Below are 20,047 nucleotides of genomic sequence, written 5' to 3' on the forward strand. Positions count from 1 at the left end.
ACAAAAATTAATTTCAATAAATTTGACATAAGGTTTTCCATCTTCTGACCCCCACTATATATTCAAATATTTTTCTGATTCTTGATATTTGAGATTTAGTTATTTTCATGATAATTTGAATTTGTTAATGTTTCGACAGTATATATTAATAATATATGTTCTTCAACATACAGTGGTAGCACTGCAGTGGTAATTTACAAAGTGATATATTCAAAAGTATACTGTCTTAGCCCTATAACTTAGCCAAGGTGATAATTCCAAAGAGGAAAATGTAAAAGATTGACACTATCTGAAGAGGAACCAAGGCATAAACTTTCAGTCAAGCACGTTGAATAAGCTCTAGAGATCTGCTGTACAACATTGTACCTACTGTCAACATTAATATATCATACACTTAAAAATTTGTTAAGGGGGTAGATGTCATATTAAGTGTTCTTTTCATAATAAAATAAAAAATAAAATAAAATAAAATGAAATAAAATAAAATCTAAAATTATGGGGAAATAAAGAAAAGGCTGTTGGATTCTTAGAAGTTAGGCACGAACTTCTAAATTCTACATTTTCCTGCCCTTGCTGGTCTGTCAAGTTTCTAAATCTCACTTATACCCACTTTTGTGATCCTACAATATTGTATACCATAACCTTGTTTACAATACTTTTCCATGCAGTTAATTGGCTCATAATATCCTTTGTAGAAGAATATGCCCAGGACATTCAATGGCAAATGGACACATGTTACTATAACTGTTGTACATAATTTTCAATAGATTAGTCACCCCTCCATTCTAAGTGAATTTTTAATTTAATTTGTAAGCAGTTTTTGGCATTATCATTGATTCCTTTCAAATTCTTTATAGACTGACAGCTCTGACTCACTAATACAGAACTCTTCTTCCTTCATTTACCTCCAAACAACCCCCAACACAATGAAAATTTAAGTAAATATAATTATGTGCCAAATATTTCCATGTACAAAAACTAAATTAACAATAGAATGTTCAGTAGGTCATAATCTATTTCAATCAGTGTAAGGGGCCAAATAGTGAGCCATCAAAATTCATATGTTGATATCCTGACCTCCAGGACCTCATAGTGTGACTGTATTTGGAGACAAGATCTTTAGAAAGGTAATAAAACATTAAATGAGGTCATTAAGGTGGGTCCTAATCAAATGTGGCTCATGTCCTTATAAGAAGAAAAATTTCGGATCATACAGACAGATACAGAGGAAAGACACAGGGAGAACATGGCTGTCTACAAACCAATCAGAGAGGCCTCAGAAGAAACCAATCTTGCTGACATGATCTCTAACATTTAGCCTCTAGAATGGAAGAAAGTAAATTTCTGTTGTTGAAGCCACTCAAACTATGGTACTTTATTATGGCATCACTAGCAAATTAATACAGTTAATATTCTCAACTTATTTGGTAATTCTACATATTTCTATAACATCTGAGATTTAAAATTGAAGCAATTATAATTAAAGTGTCATTATGGTATATACTCAATATTATGGTGTTTAACATTTAATGGCTTAAATTATCTATGGCTGTGTTTCTATTAAACAAACAAACATTGGGTAGAAACAAACCACTCTATGCAACTAAGATAAAACCACTGAAATAGAATTCCATGGTATATGATTAAACATGTGCCAATTAATATTCTGATAGATGGTAGAAATTTTCTGGCCAAATATACTTTAAAATTCTTTGGACAAACTAAAATGGATGCTTTAGGAGCTCTCAAATTGCTTTTTCATTCACCTCAAATCAGCAACTTGGGTGCTTTCTCTTTTTTGCTGACCTTTCTTAATTTTAATTACCTGATAAACTCTGGAGAGAGTCAAAGTTACTTACATCTTTGTTCACCGAAGCCAATAAGAGTCAAATGGGAATTTGATCCCAGTTATAGAGAGAGGATGTTCAGTGGATATTGCTGGGACTTACTTTTAAAATGGTCTTGGTACTTCCCTACTATAGAGTTTTAAATTACTCTGAAAGATTGGCTTAGGTGAACTTTAGAGCCTACAAAGATTTATTGAGATATTCCATTACATTTTATTATACAGCCTTCTCAAACTTGGCTCCAATGGAGTCTTGACAGCAACATGCAAGAAAAACCTTGTTGAAGCCCCCTAAACCCTGTCCCCCCAAATTACAGTTATATCCTTGAGCCTCATCTGATCTAGTCAATATCTATCCAGCCCTCTTTCCTTTCTCTTGAACAAAATATACTACCAACATGTTATTTGTTTTCCCATATTATCATTGGGAAACTATATCAAGCAATTCCCTTTGTTAGATCATCCTCATCTTACCCACTAACCTTGTAACTCTCTATGCCAGGTCTCGGAAACTCCCACTAAAACAAATTCATTAATCCCTGTAGTTTAAAATTCCCCTACATTTCTCAGTATTTCTTTTTATTTTCCTCTGATGACCCAGATTCCCTAGTAAACTTTCAAGTGGTGACAGTGATTTTCCCTTTAATCCTAACTTCAGTCTCAGGTAGTATAATTTACATTTTTTTTAGATTGCCCTTCTGGTTTCATCTATTCACCAAATGCCTTCTTTTTTTATAACCTTTCCTCACCATTGTCTCTCATTTACCTTACTGTAACCAATTTTATTAATTATATCAATTTCTTTCCTTCCTTTCCAATATTATCTACCAATCACTTTATAAGAGCCATATCGGGGCACCTGGGTGGCTCAGTCGGTTAAGCGTCCGACTTCAGCTCAGGTCATGATCTCGCGGTCTGTGAGTTAGAGCCCCGCGTCGGGCTCTGGGCTGATGGCTCAGAGCCTGGAGCCTGCTTCCGATTCTGTGTCTCCCTCTCTTTCTACCCCTCCCCCGTTCATGCTCTGCCTCTCTCTGACTCAAAAATAAATAAACGTTAAAAAAAAATTTGTAAGTGCCATATCAACATCCATTAAACACATTGCTCTGGGCTTACAATTATCTTTTCTTTTTCAGTTCTGCCAAGCTACTTCATGCCTTCTACCCAAGCACATACCTCCTTACCTCTTTCCACTCAGATCCACACTTAATTACTACATTATTACCTAGAACTGTTTAACTTAAATACCATAAACTTGGGAATTTCATTCTACAGCTAATATTATTCCAATGTTTTGTTTTTCTTTTTTTAATTACATGAGACATTAAGAGGGAATTTGGGGAAAGATGTGAAAGTAGGTATTTCTGGATAAAAGATAGGTGCTTTAAAAAAAAATCTTAGGGGCACCTGGGTGCCTCAGTCGGTTAAACATCTGACTCTTGATTTTGGCTCAGGTCATGATTGCAGGGTCATGGGATTGAGCCCCACCTTGGGCTATGGGCTGAGCATGGAGCCTGCTTGGGATTCTCTCTTTCCCCCTGCTCCTCTCCCCTGCTTGCATGCTCTCTCTCTAAAATAAAATTTAAAAAAACAAAACAAACAAAAACCTCTTATTTAAATAAGAAAAAAAAAATTACAGAATGCCTAATGGGAATTGTGTCCAGAATCCAAATTTAGCCCATTCTAAAAAATCTACAAAATTTTTAGAAGTGTAGTTTGTTTTTTGGAAAGTAGCAATATATGAATTCAGTTTATTTTCCTTTTTTAACAGAATTATGTTACTTAAAAAAAAATCTTACCTGTAAATGGTGGGTAACAGGTACATTCATATCCTTGCTTATTCAATTTTCCTCTTTTATTAATGCAACTGCCATTATTTTCACATGGTTTATAAGAACATGGATCAAGTTCTTGGCAATATTTTCCAGAAAATGGAGGCTGACAATGGCAGCTGTATGTCTTGCTCCAAACCTCAGTAAGACATTTGCCATGCCCAGAACAAAATTCTGAACTCAGAGATTCCTGGCAAAACTGTTCTTTCACTGTCACATTTAGCCGTAGCCCCAGGTGACAAAACGATGGACCACTTGCTGTTACTGTGATAAAATAATGTGTTCCAGCACTCAGCCACTGAGAATTAACAGTGTGCATTCCTTTTAGTTTGCAACCAAAAAGTAACTGATCTTCAATTGTGGTGTTTTGCAGACAGTCAATGAATGATGCTTCAGAAACATTCATCAAATTTATTTCTGGAGATTCAAGAGATGGTTCAGAAGAAATTATAAGGATGTCTCCCAATTGAATTTGCAAAGGGCAAATCTGGGGAACAACTTGATTGCCTGAAGTGTTCATTTTAGTATTTACATCCCCAAACCAGCAATCTCCATAGAAGTCCATGCAGATGTTTTCTGTTAGTGTCCAATTCACCATATATGATAATGGTTGTGTATGCCATTCTTCCACAAATTGCCATTTACATGTTGTTTTTCCATTTATAAATGTGCTATGAAGAACCACCAGGCTCAGAAGCATAATTGATTTGTTAATCATTTTGGGAAATTGTATTTTACAGTCTCTCATGAAAAGTGTCAAAGAATTGCTGCAAAATGGGCTTTTAGTGTTGCTGAAAATTTGCAAGCAGAGATTTTGTTCAAGGATTCCCAGGAACTGGCTTTTTTTCTATTCCCAAATGCAAGTGGATTCTGATCAAGAAACAGTAGAGTTCAACTGATTTAAATATCGCTTTAAACATAAAAACATACATTGTTAGTGAAGTTACTTAATTATATAGACAATTCTAAGCTGGTTCCTGCAAAGACTATGCTGCCACCACCTATGCACCTTCTTTATGAAACAAGGCCAGAAAAAATGTGGTGAAAATATACTGCACCTGATCCTGTCCTATAGAATTACCTGCTTCTGAAAAGTTTTGTATTGTTATATAATTATACCAGCAATTTACTGCAATCTTTTGTATGCTCTTTTCACCAAGCTTCAACAAAACTAAAATACAACAATAAGCAAGTTCCTTTATAGATGGTTTTAATTTTCTTCAGATATAAGTATTGCTCTCGGATTAGGTTTAGAAAATGCTTTAAAAAACACCATCCATAAAGCAAGAAAAAATGATTTAAATATAATGTTCATATAGTATTTTCATATAAATATAAGCCATAATGCACAAACCATGATCTTCTAATCCAGGAGGTGAGAACTCCCAGATATACAAGAGATTCTAGAAAATTCCATCATGGAAATAAATAAACTCAGAATGAGACTTCACCCAACTTCTGCAGAATTGTGGGAATATAGTAGGCCAAGAGGGAAAAGGAAGTATAAAATGGAATAATAAAAGGATGGTAAGTACAGGTATTATGTAATGACTTCTCTTTCATCACTCACCACTGGTATGAAAGGGAGACCATGGGATTAACCCTGTGGGTAAGGCATCATTACTCCCAGAGGCAAAAAAAAAAAAAAAAATATTGCCACCACCCACAAAACAAAAAAATAGCAATCTTTGAGATTTAATATATTGACCCAATTAAAAAAATAGTAACTACAACTCATTGAGGGTTTTCTTTGTGTAAATCACTCTAGTATTTAATTAATTAAAAAAAACTGTAAAGATCGCAACAAAAGTTAAATTCTGAAAAGGTGTAATGGAAAAACATGCTCTTTTGATGTCAGTGATGTTATTTTTCCAGTCCACATTTTAAGGCCACATGGGTTTTAATTCCTTTCACTCTTATATAGACAAGAATGTATTAAATATATTCATTTAATGAAATTAACATAGTTGTATTAAATTAACATAGTAGTACTGAAGATTGAGTTAGATTATATAAGAATTTACAAGCCATTCAAAATCCCGTCATGTTTTACTATATCTTGACTGTCAGTTTGTTGTTAAATGACTTATGCCATTATGTGACACAATTAATTTGTTAATTCATATCAAATATTTATATTAAGTCCAATTTCTTAATGGCCATTCTAGATCATATAGAAATTAAATTTGAGTTGTAAATTTCCTCTTTGAAAATTCAATTGTATTATAAATCTATAAAATATAAATTCATAAGTAATATATTACCATAAAATATGCATATGGAAAATGTAAAATTGTAACTTTCCTGGAATTAAAAGTTATGTATGATCATGTTCATTTCAAATGTTAGTCATAACTTCTGAATTATAAATTAGTAATCTTGCTAAGATTTAAAGACTACTTTGAACAAATAGATATGATCCGAATCTACATGCAAGGCAATATGCTAGGTACTGGGAATTCTTCAGTGACCAAGTGAAATGAACTATCAATGTAAAAAACTGAGAACTTAATAAAGGAAACAGAATTATTGGGCAATCATGATCAATTATGAAACAAATAGTCTAGAGCATTATGAGAATATGTAGTAGGGATATTAATAGGACACAAGAATAAGCTTGAACAATAAAATGGAATCATCTGGGGAAACTGTCAAGGGATGAGTATCCTCGGAAAAAATCTCTCTCTAAAGATTTGAGAAGAGTGTGACATTGGATACTTCTGAATAGGAGAAGTTGAACTTCTAAAGTGTAGAGAAAAAATAAATCATGATAAAATATTAGCCCCTGATTTAGAGAGAGATTACATCAAGATGGGGCATGCATCCTCAGTAAAAGGCTCAAATTTTATCTGAGGGTAATGGAGAGCCTCTTGAAGATTTTATGTGGGAGATTAATAAGAGGAAACTTTATTTTAATGATGTCAGGGTGAGGAATGGCTTGGTGGACACAATTGGGAGAGTTAAGACATTTGTGGAGGGGTCAGCAGCACTAATCTAGTGAAATGACTATGATGGTTTGATTGATACAGAGGCAGTAGAAATATAACGACACTGGTAGAGTCTAGAAATATTTAAATGGTAGAATTATAAAATCTTGAAGGCTGTTGACCTAACTAAGGAGAAAGAATCCAGGAGGACCAGGTATAGAAACAAGATGGCAAGGTGAAGGGATATGTCACAATCACTTAAGCATATACCAAATTTGAAGTGGAGTGGAATGATTTTCTTATAAAAGTATCCAGATTTTTGGTATACACAGACAAAGGCACAAGAGAAAGCTAGGCTGATGTTCAAAATCTGATTACGTTAATCATATATGTTTATATTTATATTTATGTTTCAATATGTATGTGAAGTTGTTGGAATGTTGTTTTAAAATGAAAAAGACTTGATCTTGTTTAAATCATGAGAGAAGTATACAAAGGGAGATAATAAGGCCATCTGGAAGAAAATATGTGGCAATAAATACAGTGCAGAGTAGAAGAAAAGGAAGAAGTTTATTATAGATTATTAAGACTGTGACTTTGGTGGCAGAAAGTTGAGGAATTTATTTTGTGGGATCTTCTATTTTCTTTATCAACTAGGAGACAATCAAGGAAATGGTGAGTTTCAAAGAAAGAGGGAAATGGACATGACCTGAAGTAAACAGGAAAATGTGAGAGAATGTTTATTAGGAAAAACACAGAAGGATCACTAGGCAACACTGAAATACTTTTATAGCTGTTAAGTCACAAATTTATAGTAGTACACACCTGTACAGGTGCATTATTTTCCCAGTAGCATAGTCAAAAAAAGATACAATAAAAATTAAGTAGTAAATGGGTTTAAACAAACACAGTCACCAATTTATTTCCATGTTGAAATGCTAAGAAACAAATTTCATTTGCGTTGAAGCAGAATTAGGTCTCTGTGACATTTTTAGACTAGCTGCAGATGTGAGCTCGCATTACTGCATGGCTAATCCTGTGCTTCTCAGAATTCTCTGGGTCCCTAATTATTGTGCATTTATATTTTGTAAGAGAAAATGACTTGATAGTTGCATTTCTGTCTCCAGAAATTTTAAATAAATAAAAATAGAAGCAAAAAAGAGAAAGAAAAATCTCTACGAGGTCAATTTGCTTCTATATACTCTAAATACAAAATGCTTTGGATTTTATTTAGGAAAGTGATTATTAATATAAATATCAAATGTGGATACGTTTGAATCAGAAGCTATAATTTGGACTCAAAAGGTAATGGTCTATGCCTTAGTTTTTCACTTATAAAGACACTGTTAAAATTCTGTCCAAAGTAGCAGGTCAAAGGACATTCTGCGCATGCACACACGCGAACGCGCGCGCGCGCACACACACACACACACACACACACACACACAAAATTTCATGTGTTTAAGAGTTGAAATGAGGAATCATGATCATCTCACATGACATCTTTTACATTCTTCATCCAAGAACTCTAGAAATCCAGGAATTATGATGATGCCATTCATAGCATTGCACACAATTACAACCATAATATCATTAGGCAGTGATGTTACTAGGATAATATTTCACAGGAAAAACTAGTGAGTAATTTCAAATAATGTAAGCTGTATTATTTTTATATTAGCTTTGTAGTTCAGTTACTCTGAAAATAAAGCCCAACTTATATTCAATATTTAATAAAAGATAGGAAATATTTCTTCAATTCGCATTTAGAAATCATCTTAAATGACCTCCTTTAAAAAATACGGAAATAGATTCAAACAAATCCATTTTATATAAACAAAGGATAATTTGAATAAAATGTGTCTATTTCAGTGTTTGGATTATAACAGACATCCAATAAAAGATAGCCATTAAGGATTAGAAAAAATACATATAAATCATTTGGATTGTGCTCAATACATAATATCATGAACTGTGTTAGCTTTTAATGAGCTTGTAGTTGATTCCACAGAAGAGTGAGCTTTTTCATTTTTACCCCATCATGAAGTATGGCCTCCACAATAAAGTTTTTATTTTTATAAATTAATAAAAAATGTATGAGATAAAATGAACAGATCTAAAAATTCTAATGTATTGGACCCGACCTCTAGATAGCCACACAGCACATTTTGGACACCAAAGATTAGACTGAAATTGTTGAGGAGGGCAAAATATGTATTTTAGAAATGTAAATATAGGGGAGCACGCGTGGCTCAATTGCTCAAAGATCTGATTCTTGACTTTAGCTCAGGTCCTGATCTCAAGGTCTGTTAAGTTCAAACCCTGTATTGGGCTCTGCACTGACAATGCAGAGCCTGCTTGGGATTCTCTCTCCTTCTCTCTCTGTCCCTCCCCTGTTTGCACATGCTCTCTCTCTCTCTCTCTCTCAAAATAAATAAACTTGAAGAAACAAAAAGAAATGTCAATATAGCTATCAGCATGATGGAAGATGAAAATTCTAGCAGGGAATCCAGAAAAGGGGAAAATGGTAAATTTGAAAATTAAAACTGAGGGAGAAGCAATGGAGAAGAGATAGCCAATTTAGGAAGAAGAATATTCAGAATGAAGTTACCAACCGGAAATGAGATTAAGCAAAGGGACTTAGGTGAAAAATGACAGATCCTGAAGAACAGTAATGTTCAAGGTGACCAAAAGTATTTAAGTAACTGCATTTTGTTAAGGAAAACAAAGGAGGGAAAGGATTCCAGAATTTTTGGAGTTAATACTTCCATAAATTAGGAAGTGAGCTAACTAAATTTGATGATTACAATGCAGTTTAATTGATGTGACTCGAGATTCAAGTGAGATTGGTTTACAGGAGTTAAGACACAGAAAAATCCGATGGAGAGAACTCCTTGGGGAAAAAAAAAAAGTCTGTGAAAAAGGAGAGTGAATAAAGAAGTCAAGAGAGGGGAGTTAATACCTCATCTTATTTATTTTTACTTTTTATTTATTTTTTATTTATTTTTGAGAAAGAGAGAGAGAGTACGTGAGTGGAGAAGGGGCTGGGGCTGGGGAGAGAGTGAATGACAGAGAGGATCTCAAGCAGGCTCCACACCCAGCGCAGAGCCAACATGGGGCTCAATCCTACGACCCTGGGATCACGACCTGAGCTGAAATCAAGAGGTGGTCACCCACCCGACTGAGCCATCCAGGAGCCCCTAAAAATTTATTTAAGACATCATTTCCTAAGAAAAGCTTTGTTTGACCTCAAAAACTCTATGCTGGATACTGCTCCACATGTGCCCTCACATTGTGGTATGTCTTCAAGCGCCTTTTTAACAGGAAATAGTGTCAGGACTGTATTTTCAGTTGTTTTCCTGAAAAATCACTTCTATTCTTCGTGTTTATATTATTCTAAACTAAGGTAAGTCAAGAATGGAGCAAACATCAGGAGTGTATTTGGGTCAGTGATGTTAGAAGGTTGAATTGGCCGCAAGACAGTGTTATCTCAAGGATGAGTTTAGGAATGAAGAACATCAAAGGATTAAGCTTGGGGATGGAATAAGGTCAAGACTTTTTCCCTGCTTTTTCTCATTTAGTTATAAATGTATAATTTTATGATACTATATTATCATGCTGTAATGGCCAGTAATTAAATTTAGTCTGTCATTACTTTAAAACTATTTTCCTTTTCATTCCACATGCTCAATGAATAGGCCTCAGCATTTAAAAAAAAAAAAAATTTAACCTTTATTTTTTTGACACAGAGAATGAACGGGAGAGGGTCAGAAAAAGCGGCAGACACAGAATCCGAAACAGGCTCCGAGCTGTGGGCATGGAGCCCGACGTGGGGCTCGAACTCATGGACCGTGAGATCTCGACCTGAGCCGGAGTCAGACACTCAACCGACTGAGCCACCCAGGCACCCCAGGCCTCAGCATTTTTAAGTGGTTTTTATTAAAGATAACTTATGAGAAATAGAGTTTGTCTTCTGTGAATTAAAATGGTTTTCCATAAGCAACCTAGACTAAAAAATATTTTGCAATAACATCACTGTATCTGTGTGTGTCCATGTGTGTGGCCTTCAATACAACCTACGTAATTAAAACCTAATCGTATCACTATTTTTATCCCATTTGTAGACGGTTAAAACAAAATTTTAAATGACTACAGCAAGGTTCATTATTTACCTCATTCAAATTCATATCTCCTACCTCTTGGTTGAGATCATATATTTTTTTCCTAGAATACTTTATAATTCAAAGCAGAAAAAATACATTTAAAGGAGTCATCTAAATTATACTTGCCATAATCTATTTAGTGTATAATATCAGGATCTAAAGTGGTAATGGGTATAGAAAAAAAAAATTAATGTGTTGAAATTCAAGTGAAGAATTAATGATGTTTGCTAACTATACAATATAAAGGAGTTATTTTAAAGACAATCATTTTAATTACGATTATACATTTTGTATTAATTTTGCTATATCTTGCAGTTAAATTTTATCAAACCTTTTATTTCATGAGATTCTTGAAAGGTATAGATAATTGTTGACACTTAAGAAAACACTCTAATGAATCAGAAGTTATTTAGTAATACTCTAAAATATTCTCAGCACATTACCATTATCTAGAAGTTGAAAATTAATGCTAAGCAGAAAATGATGATATAATGGCATCATACCTTCCCCAATGTAATCATTTGCTTTTAGGAAACAGAAATAGTTTTATAAAATCAAAATTTGGATAATTTATGCCTTATTTTAGACTTCCTCTCTCACCTTCTTTAATTCAGAATATGATTTTCTAGATTCTCAATCTTTTTTTTTCAAATTAAGTGAAACCTTCTTTCCATTGTCTATACATTTTAGCTTCCATAAGAATTTTTTAAAGAAATTTTTTTGTTCTTGTTAAAATAGTTATCTTTTATTGAAATTTACATAACTAACATATACAAAAACCCAGAGGCTGTATGTGGCTCCATTGCCAAAAATGTTTTGAGAGCTTAAACTACTTTTCCCCTTTCAGGAACCAACCCTTGCTTTCTAAAATTATTCCTTGAAAATGTTAAATGTCATAGAAGTTGTAAGACTTTCCTATACATCTTTTAGTATCTGCTAGAGTTATAATCACCCTTTACTGAGTCTTGGATAAATGATTATTGTATCTTCTGATATCTGCTGGAGGCCCACAATCTTTGAGGATCTAAATGTCAAGTCAAGCAAGGAAATAGTGGCTATAGTGGAGATATCAATGACCTGGACAGGGCCCTTCCTTTAGTCATTTCAGATCTAGACTAACAAACGTAAAATCAAGAAAATCTTGCTTGTAATATCCCCACCTTGTATATTAAAATAAGACCTGTAAGTTATAGTTTTGAAAGACAAAGCAGAACTACAGAATTTAGGATGTTTATTCTCACACTAAGAAAAAAGTGATTCTATTTACAACATAATTTGCTTGACATAAAAATCATAGAGACAAATTCAAGATAGCTCATGGTTCTAAGTGGCTCAAAGAAATTAAAGGAAAGGTAAATTCCAATCAAGAAAGGGGAAATAAAAGGGGCGCTTGGGTGGCTCAGACGTTTAATTGTCCAACTTCAGCTCAGGTCATGATCTCACACTCGGTTAGTTCGAGCCCCGCATCAGGCTCTGTGCGGACAGCTCAGAGCCTGGAGCCTGCTTCAGATTCTGTCTCTCCCCCTCTCTCTGCCCCTCCCCTGCTCATACTCTGTCTCTGTCTCAAAGATAAATAAAAAACATTAAAAAATTAAAAAAAAAAAAAAAAAGAAAGGGGAAATAATGAACCACAACAAAGCTTCTGGGAGAAAAAAGGAACCCTAAAGTAAAAGATATTGTGAAAAAAAAAGGAATTAAAACACACACAGCAAAGATAAAATGATACAGACAGCAAACTATTACGTGATCCTAACATATACAAGACAAAGTACTCTCTATTACAAGTGACAGAAAATGCAGAATAAATTATTCCTTGGGCATTTTCAAATGTTTTAATCCTTATTAACATTTTACTTTATTATTACTAAAGTTAAAAAAAAAAAGAATAATTTTCTGGAGGCTGGGTGGCTCAGTCAGTTAAGCGTCTGACTTCAGCTCAAGTCATGATCTCACAGTTCACGAGTTCGAGAAAGCCCCGAGTCAGGCTCTGTGCTGACAGCTCAGAGCCTGGAGCCTGCTTCAGATTCTGTGTCCCCCTCTCTGTGCCCCTCCCCCAGTCATACTATGTTTCTCTTTCTCTCTGTCTCAAAAATAAATAAACATTAAAAATTCTAATAAAAAAGAAAAAGGAAAAGAATGATTTAGGGGCACCTGGATGGCTCGGTAGGTTAAGCATCTGACTATAGCTATTTTAAATTCTCTGCATAATTATGTCTGTGTCATCAGAGGTTGGTTCTGATGCTTGCTTTGTCTCTTCAGACTGTGTTCTTGCCATTTGGCAGGCCTTGCAATTTTGTTGAAACCCAGACTGTTATTGGAAAGTAAGAATTGAGGTAAATGGGCCTTCTGTGTGATGGATCTATGTAAATCTGTCTAGGATTTGGTCTTTAGTGTTTTCTGGAACTATAGGTGCCAACAGCTTCAAATTCATTTAGTATCTGTTTTTGTCTCCCCTCTGGACTTTGGACTTTCCTAAGTACTCCTCACAGAGAACATCTGATTCTTGCAGCTCTTTCATATGTAATCTATAATTATTATATTGAAGTCCTGTTGGCTTGATGTTAGTGTTTAAGGAGAGCAAGCATTCTATAATCTTCCAGTTATAAATCTCAGTATTTTAGTGGATCTGTTACTCTCATCTGTAGCCTTGACAAATGATTTGCCTTATACAATTTGACCCTCTTAGGTGAGAAAGGAAGACTAGAGGGGTCTGGAAAGTGAGGTATGTCTTTTCCCATAGTTCTGAAACAAGATTTTGGTAAAATTTTCCCCCTAAAAACTAGGCTTTGGTCATAAAGAATGCCCGGGTTTGTTTCAAAAGGATTACTCTTCTCCTCCCTTTACCTGGGTCCCAAGAGGATCATTCTCAGATATTTACTGGAAAAAAATTGGTAAATATGTTGAAGGTAAAACCCATGAAACTATGGGGGCCCAGCTAGATTATAGCTTCTAGGAGCTTCTTCTTCTTATACTAGTCCACACTCAGCCTTTAGCAATTCATGAAAATTGCCATTTAACGTTCCTATCAGTGTATGCCTCCAGTGGCTTGGGCTCTAAGTAAGAGGGTTCTGCTGTGACTCTCTGTCATCACACATCTCTCTTGATTTTCCACTGCAACCTCAGTTTTCTGATGGGCCCAAGAAAATTCTTTGATTTTCATTTTGCTCAGCTTAATCTTGATATAAGAACAGGGGTGATAATTTCCAAGTTTTTTATATATCAGAGCTATAACCCAAAGTCTGCATGGAATTTTGCTGACTTTTTTTACTGGATTTTCACATATGCTAGTGATTGTCTACCATCCAAGAAAAGGGCTTTGTCTACCTCCACCACAGGTAGCTCTACTTCATAGTATTCCATCATATGGATATAGTGCAATTTGTTTATCCATTCACTGTTGATGAGCATTGTTGTTTCCAGGTACTGTAACAAATAAAGCTGCTAAAAACATTCAAGAACGAGTCTTTGTGTGGTACCCATTTTTATTGATCATACATGAATATCTAGGAAAGAAATGGATGAGTCATATGGTTACTGCATGCTTATTTTTTTTAATAACCTGTCAAATGTTTTCCAAACTTGTTTTACCATCACACATTTCCACTGGCAATTTTTGAGGTTCCAGTTACTCCAAATCATCGCCAAAATTTGGTATGGGAAGTCTTTTAGGAGTTCTAGCAGATATCTCATGGTGGTTTAATGTAATTACTAATGATATTGAGCATCTTTTCAATGCCCATTTGCCATCTGCATATGTTCTTTAAAGTATCTGTTCAAAGTTTTTACATAGTCTTAATTGGGCTGTTTGTTTTCTTATAATTGAATTTTGAGAATGGTTTACACTTTTGAGATACAAATCCTCTGCCAGATTTGTGATGTGCAAATATTTTCTCTCAGTCTGTGGCCTAAATTTTCGTTCTCTTGAGGCTATCTTTTACAAAGCAGATCTTAATTTGATGTTTACCAATTTATCAATTTTTCTCAAAGGTCTTGAACTAAATATAAAACCCCTATCAATATGGTGAAATACAAGGGGCAGTCTTTTTGTTTTTATTTGTTTGTTTGTTGCTTGTTTGTTTTCCCCCTGTAGACTTCCATCTTCAATCTGCAATCTGGACTCATTACTTTCCAGATGGAAGTCCAACTGTCTTCCTGGAACCTCCTACCCATATCATCCTGCCTATTCCTTTTGCCTCACATCTCTGTTGGATCCTTCTTTCCTGGACCACACATACTAGTTCTCTACATGAGCCCTCATTTTGGTGAAGAACATTTTTCAATAGACCTCTCACAAGGGTGAATGGAAGACACATTTTTAAAACCTCATATATTATTGGAGTCACATTTAAAAATATCTAAGTGGCATATGATCTATTAGATTCACATTGTTTTCTTTCTTTCTTTCTTTCTTTCTTTCTTTCTTTCTTTCTCTCTCTCTTTTTCTTTCTTTTTCTTTTTGACTGAATATAGAATGCTAGATTGAGGATCATTTTCCTTAAGGAAAGGCATTACTTCATTTCCTTCTTTGTTTAATTAAAAGTACAATACAATTATTATTTCTGATCCTTTGTATATGACATTTACCTTGGTTTTTCTCTCACATAACTTTAAAACATTTCCCTCTAATGTCCTAAAGTTTTCATGATTAAGACTTGAAGTGTGTCATGTGTCATTCATTTAGATGAACCAACATAAGGTGATAAGGTGTGTGTGTGTGTGTGTGTGTGTGTGTGTGTGTGTGTGTTATTGTGGTTGTTAATTTAGAAACTTATGTCCTTTTTATTGTAAAATAGCTTTCCTTAAGGCATTTATTTTACTTAGTGGGTTCTTTATTCCACTGAGAAGTATGGTGCAAACAATATTGGTGATACCCAGGAATTTCTCCATTTGCTACTTGTTCTTTCTAAGGCTGAACCCCAAAACATTCTTTGTAAAATTTAAAATACTTTAGGGGCGCCTGGGTGGCTCAGTCGGTTTACTGGCTGACTTTGGCTCAGGTCATGATCTCGCAGTCCGTGAGTTCAAGCCCTGCATCGGGCTCTGTTCTGACAGCTCAGAGACTGGAGCCTGTTTCAGATTCTGTGTCTCCCTCTCTCTGACCCTCCCCCGTTCATGCTCTGTCTCTCTCTGTCTCAAAAATAAATAACGTTAAAAAAAATTATAATAAAAAATAAAATAAAATACTTTAAAAATAATATTTTTATTTGTAAGACACTTTATTAGAAATTCCTCAAGGATATGTTTTTGACATCTTACCTACAAAAATTACAATTGCATTCTAGCAGTCATGCATGGAAATTGACAATAACAAGACTATGCTTCTTTTGTTTTTATTTTTTAGTTTTTGCAATAAAAATACATTACACATGACTTGACTTAAAAGGACTGTATGAAAATAACACACCTGCTTATTTTCCTACTAATGGTATATGATATATTTATCTTCTAGAGAGATGTTTTCCTCTAACTACTATGTAAATAAATCTATTTTAAACTGGAGAAACTATTAATTATAATTATTAACTTCTTTGTGTGTGTGTGTGTGTGTGTGTGTGTGTGTGTGTGTGTGTGTGTGTGAGGGGGGGGGAGAGAAAGATAGCTGCAGTTGTGCTATACAATCAGAATACATTAAAAGACAAAAGCTAACTAGTGTTCCTTACAAGTGTTCCTGGTGAGATGGAGAAATCAGAAAATCTTTAAGTACACAAAATCAGACTTAAATTTTCAGCAGTCTATGACCTAGAATTAACATCCTGGTCTTTTCCATGTACTTTATCACACAATCTCCTAGGCAAACTTCTTATAGTTTGCTATGTACTGTGGAAACTATATGCCCTAAACTAGATTAGCCAAATTGTTTTTAATTGTTATTTCAGTCTTCCCAGTAAAGTATTATTTTTTCCAATCTAAAAGTGAGTGAATTTGATGTCAGAAAGATCAAATAACTCATCCAAGATCATATAGTTTGTACATGATAAACTGAGGATTCAAAACCACTCTCATACACTGGTTACCAGTATTTCTGTGAAATGTCTCCCTAACATCCCCTGGCACCTTCAGAGATTAATTACTACCTACAGTTATCCATTATGCCTTACAGATATTTTCACAGATACAAATATGAGGAGATAATTGTATTACAAAATAATATTAATTACAGACATCTTCATTCAATATTCTAAAAGTCTCTTGGAAGATATATACATATAACACGTTGCCTAACATATATTAAGGCTGAAATATATTTACAGGATGATGACTGCAGGAAGAGAAGGAAGAAAAAAAAATAAAAAAGAAAAGAAGAAAGGAAGGAAAGAAAGGGAGGGGAAAAAAAGAAAGGTGAATTAAAGAAAGAAGAGAGTTCAAGGCATAAGGATGCTGGGGCCATTAAGTGAGGCAGTATATATTAAACCCCAAGGACAATTTTGGCACATACTATTTTTTTGGTTAAATTTTTAAGGTGACAGATTGACTCCACACCCTGGTACAAATATGAGGAAATCTTCTATTAATAGGCCTACATATTCTACACATGGGGTCAGGGTTAGGACTGATTTAAAAACCATATACTGAAAACATGAATGGTAATTTGTTTCCAGAGAAAATAAAAAAAAATTGGAAAATAGAAATTACATGATAGAGTAAAACAATTTCTTCAAGATGTCAGAATAAGTTAACATTTTATTGAGGGCTTAATATCTATCAGGCTCCATGCTAAATGTTTTATATGTCTTATTCTTTTTTTTAATGTTTATTTATTTTGAGAGAGAGAGAAAGAGAGAGAGAAAGAGAGAGAGAAAGTGGGGAAGGGGCAGAGGGAGGGGGAGAGAGACAAAGAATCCAAAGCAGGCTCCAGGATCCGAGCTGTCAGCACAGAGCCTGACTTGGGGCTCAATCCCACAAACCCTGAGATCATGGCCTGAGCCAAAATCAATACTTGGTTGCTTAACCAAGCCACCCAGGTGCCCCTATGTTTTATTCTTTTAATCTTCTACCTTTGAGTTAGCACAAGTATTTATCTCCATTCTATATATGAGGGCATGAAAATGTACAAAGAGCCATCTGTTACAAACTCCACTTTCAGTATACATTCTATGAAAATTCTCCCCATTAAAAATATTTTTCTTGAAGGCAGTATAGTGTAAAAAAACAAGAGTTTATGAGTTAACAATGGAACAAAATTCTGGTCCAGATACTGCCACTTAGTAGTCAGAGCATCCACTTACTATACTAGAGAATTCATTAATTCATTTTCTTACTGGGGGGGGGGGGGAGTTTAGATGTAACAATCTTTCACACACCTTTCAACTTTAACACTATGCTGTTACGCTTTCTTTAAAATAATAATACATACTGTTTATAAGGGTTAATTTTATTTGTCCGCTTCACTGGGCCATGGGATACCCAGATTTCTGGTTAAACATTATTTCTGGGTTTGATGTGAGGGTGTTTCTGGAAGAGATTAGCATTTGAAATGGTACACTGAGGAAAGCAGATAACACTTCTCAGTGAAGGTGGGAGTTACCCAATCTCCTGGAGGCCTGAATAGAACAAAAAGCAGACTAAGTTTGAATTCTCTCTCTACATAACTGCATAAGCTGGAACCTTGGTGTTCTGCTCTTGGACTGATAAATACACCATATACTTGCCTGGTTGTTGGGCCTTCAGGCTGAAACTAAATGATACCACTAGCTTTTCTGGGTCTCCAGTTTGTAGACAGCAAATCATAAGACTCCTGAGCCCATATAATTAGGTGATCCAATTCCTCATGGTAAATTTCTTCATATATTTTTATAAATAGGTAGATAAATAAAGCAATAAATAAGTGGATAAATAGATGGTAAAAAGATAACTAGATAATAGATATGTATCTCCATCACCTATTGGTTTTATTTCTCTGGAGAACCTTAATAAACTATTATTCATGATAATATCTGGCTTCTGTGGAAAACAGCTCCATATTTAGTGTTCTCTATATCTATTACATGAATTGATTTCTTCATTAACTTGGGAATTATTCTAAACCTCAGTTTGCTTAACGATAACATGGCACGAATGCAATTCTTGCTCTTGGAACATGCAAATTGGTTTACGAGCCAAAGGAAAATTATGTGTGGAAGTGCTATATATGTAACATATTCTATTATTTTCTTTTCCGTTTTAAAATACAAATGATTTTGTAACTTGCATTTTTAATGGCTTGTTTCCATTCCATGGGACATGGTTAATAATAACAATACTAACAGTCAATAACAAAAATATTTCTAAATCTGTTTTTTTCCCACAAAAAAACCCTTAATCCTGTTTTTGTTTTTGTTTTTGTTTTAGGCACTAAAAGGCACCCAGGGGCACCTGCGTGGCTCAGTCCGTTAAGCATCTGACTTCAGCTCAGGTCATGATCTCATGGCTCATGAGTTCAAGCCCTGCATTGAGCTCTGTGCTGACAGCTCTGAGCCAGGAGCCTGGAGCCTTCTTTGGAGGAGTCTGTCTCCCTCTCTCTCTGCCCCTCGCCTGCTCCTTCTCTTTCTCTCTCTCTCTCCCCCACCCTCTCTCTCTCTTCCTCTCAAAAATAAATAAAACATTAAAAAAATTTAAAGCACTAAGATCAGTATTTCTTACTCTACACTCAAAGATCTTTACCAATGAGTTAATTTGGATTTACATCTATACTACTAAAGTTACATTTGAAACAATATGTAGGTTACACATATAAACAGGTAAAGAAACTATAAATGATATTGCTACTTTCTCATCACTATAGCCATGCAGGCCATTTTAGGATTTCTATGAGTTTATTCAGGTTAACAAGTTAAAGTGAAAGGGTTTATATTTGGAAGTTAACAATTAAAATATAGTAGAATGAAGTTCAAGTTTAGTTCTCTCAACCAAATGAAGATAATTACATCATAAAGCCCAATGGCCTTTTACCATCATTGCTGTAAATTATAGAAATTGATGATGAAATGGGAATAAAATATATATATATAATTTAATTATTTATATATATAATTATTTATATATATGTATCTAAGAATATATAGATACATATATATGTATCTAAGAATATATATATGTGTGTGTGTGTGTATATATATATATATATATGTGTGTGTGTGTGTATATATATATATATATATATATATATATATATATACACACACACACATACATGCTGAAATATATAAATTTGAGGCAAGGTGGTTAAAATTCAACTAAAAACATGGGGCGCCTGGGTGGCTCATTAGGTTGAACATCCGACTTCAGCTTAGGTCATGATCTCAC

At 34.4% G+C, this 20,047-nt stretch overlaps 1 protein-coding gene across 1 annotated transcript in view; it reads right to left on the reverse strand.

The window, feature by feature from the left end:
* EYS (eyes shut homolog) overlaps positions 1-20,047 on the reverse strand; it is a 1,768,122-nt gene that overhangs the window by 1,600,595 nt on the left and 147,480 nt on the right. Inside the window, 1 exon segment of the mRNA XM_042939126.1 lies at positions 3,643-4,585. Within this exon segment, the coding sequence (XP_042795060.1) occupies positions 3,643-4,423 (781 nt within the window). The 5' untranslated portion in view covers positions 4,424-4,585.

Source organism: Panthera leo, chromosome B2 (genome assembly GCF_018350215.1).
Source record: "Panthera leo isolate Ple1 chromosome B2, P.leo_Ple1_pat1.1, whole genome shotgun sequence".
NCBI classification, from domain to species: Eukaryota; Metazoa; Chordata; class Mammalia; order Carnivora; family Felidae; genus Panthera; species Panthera leo.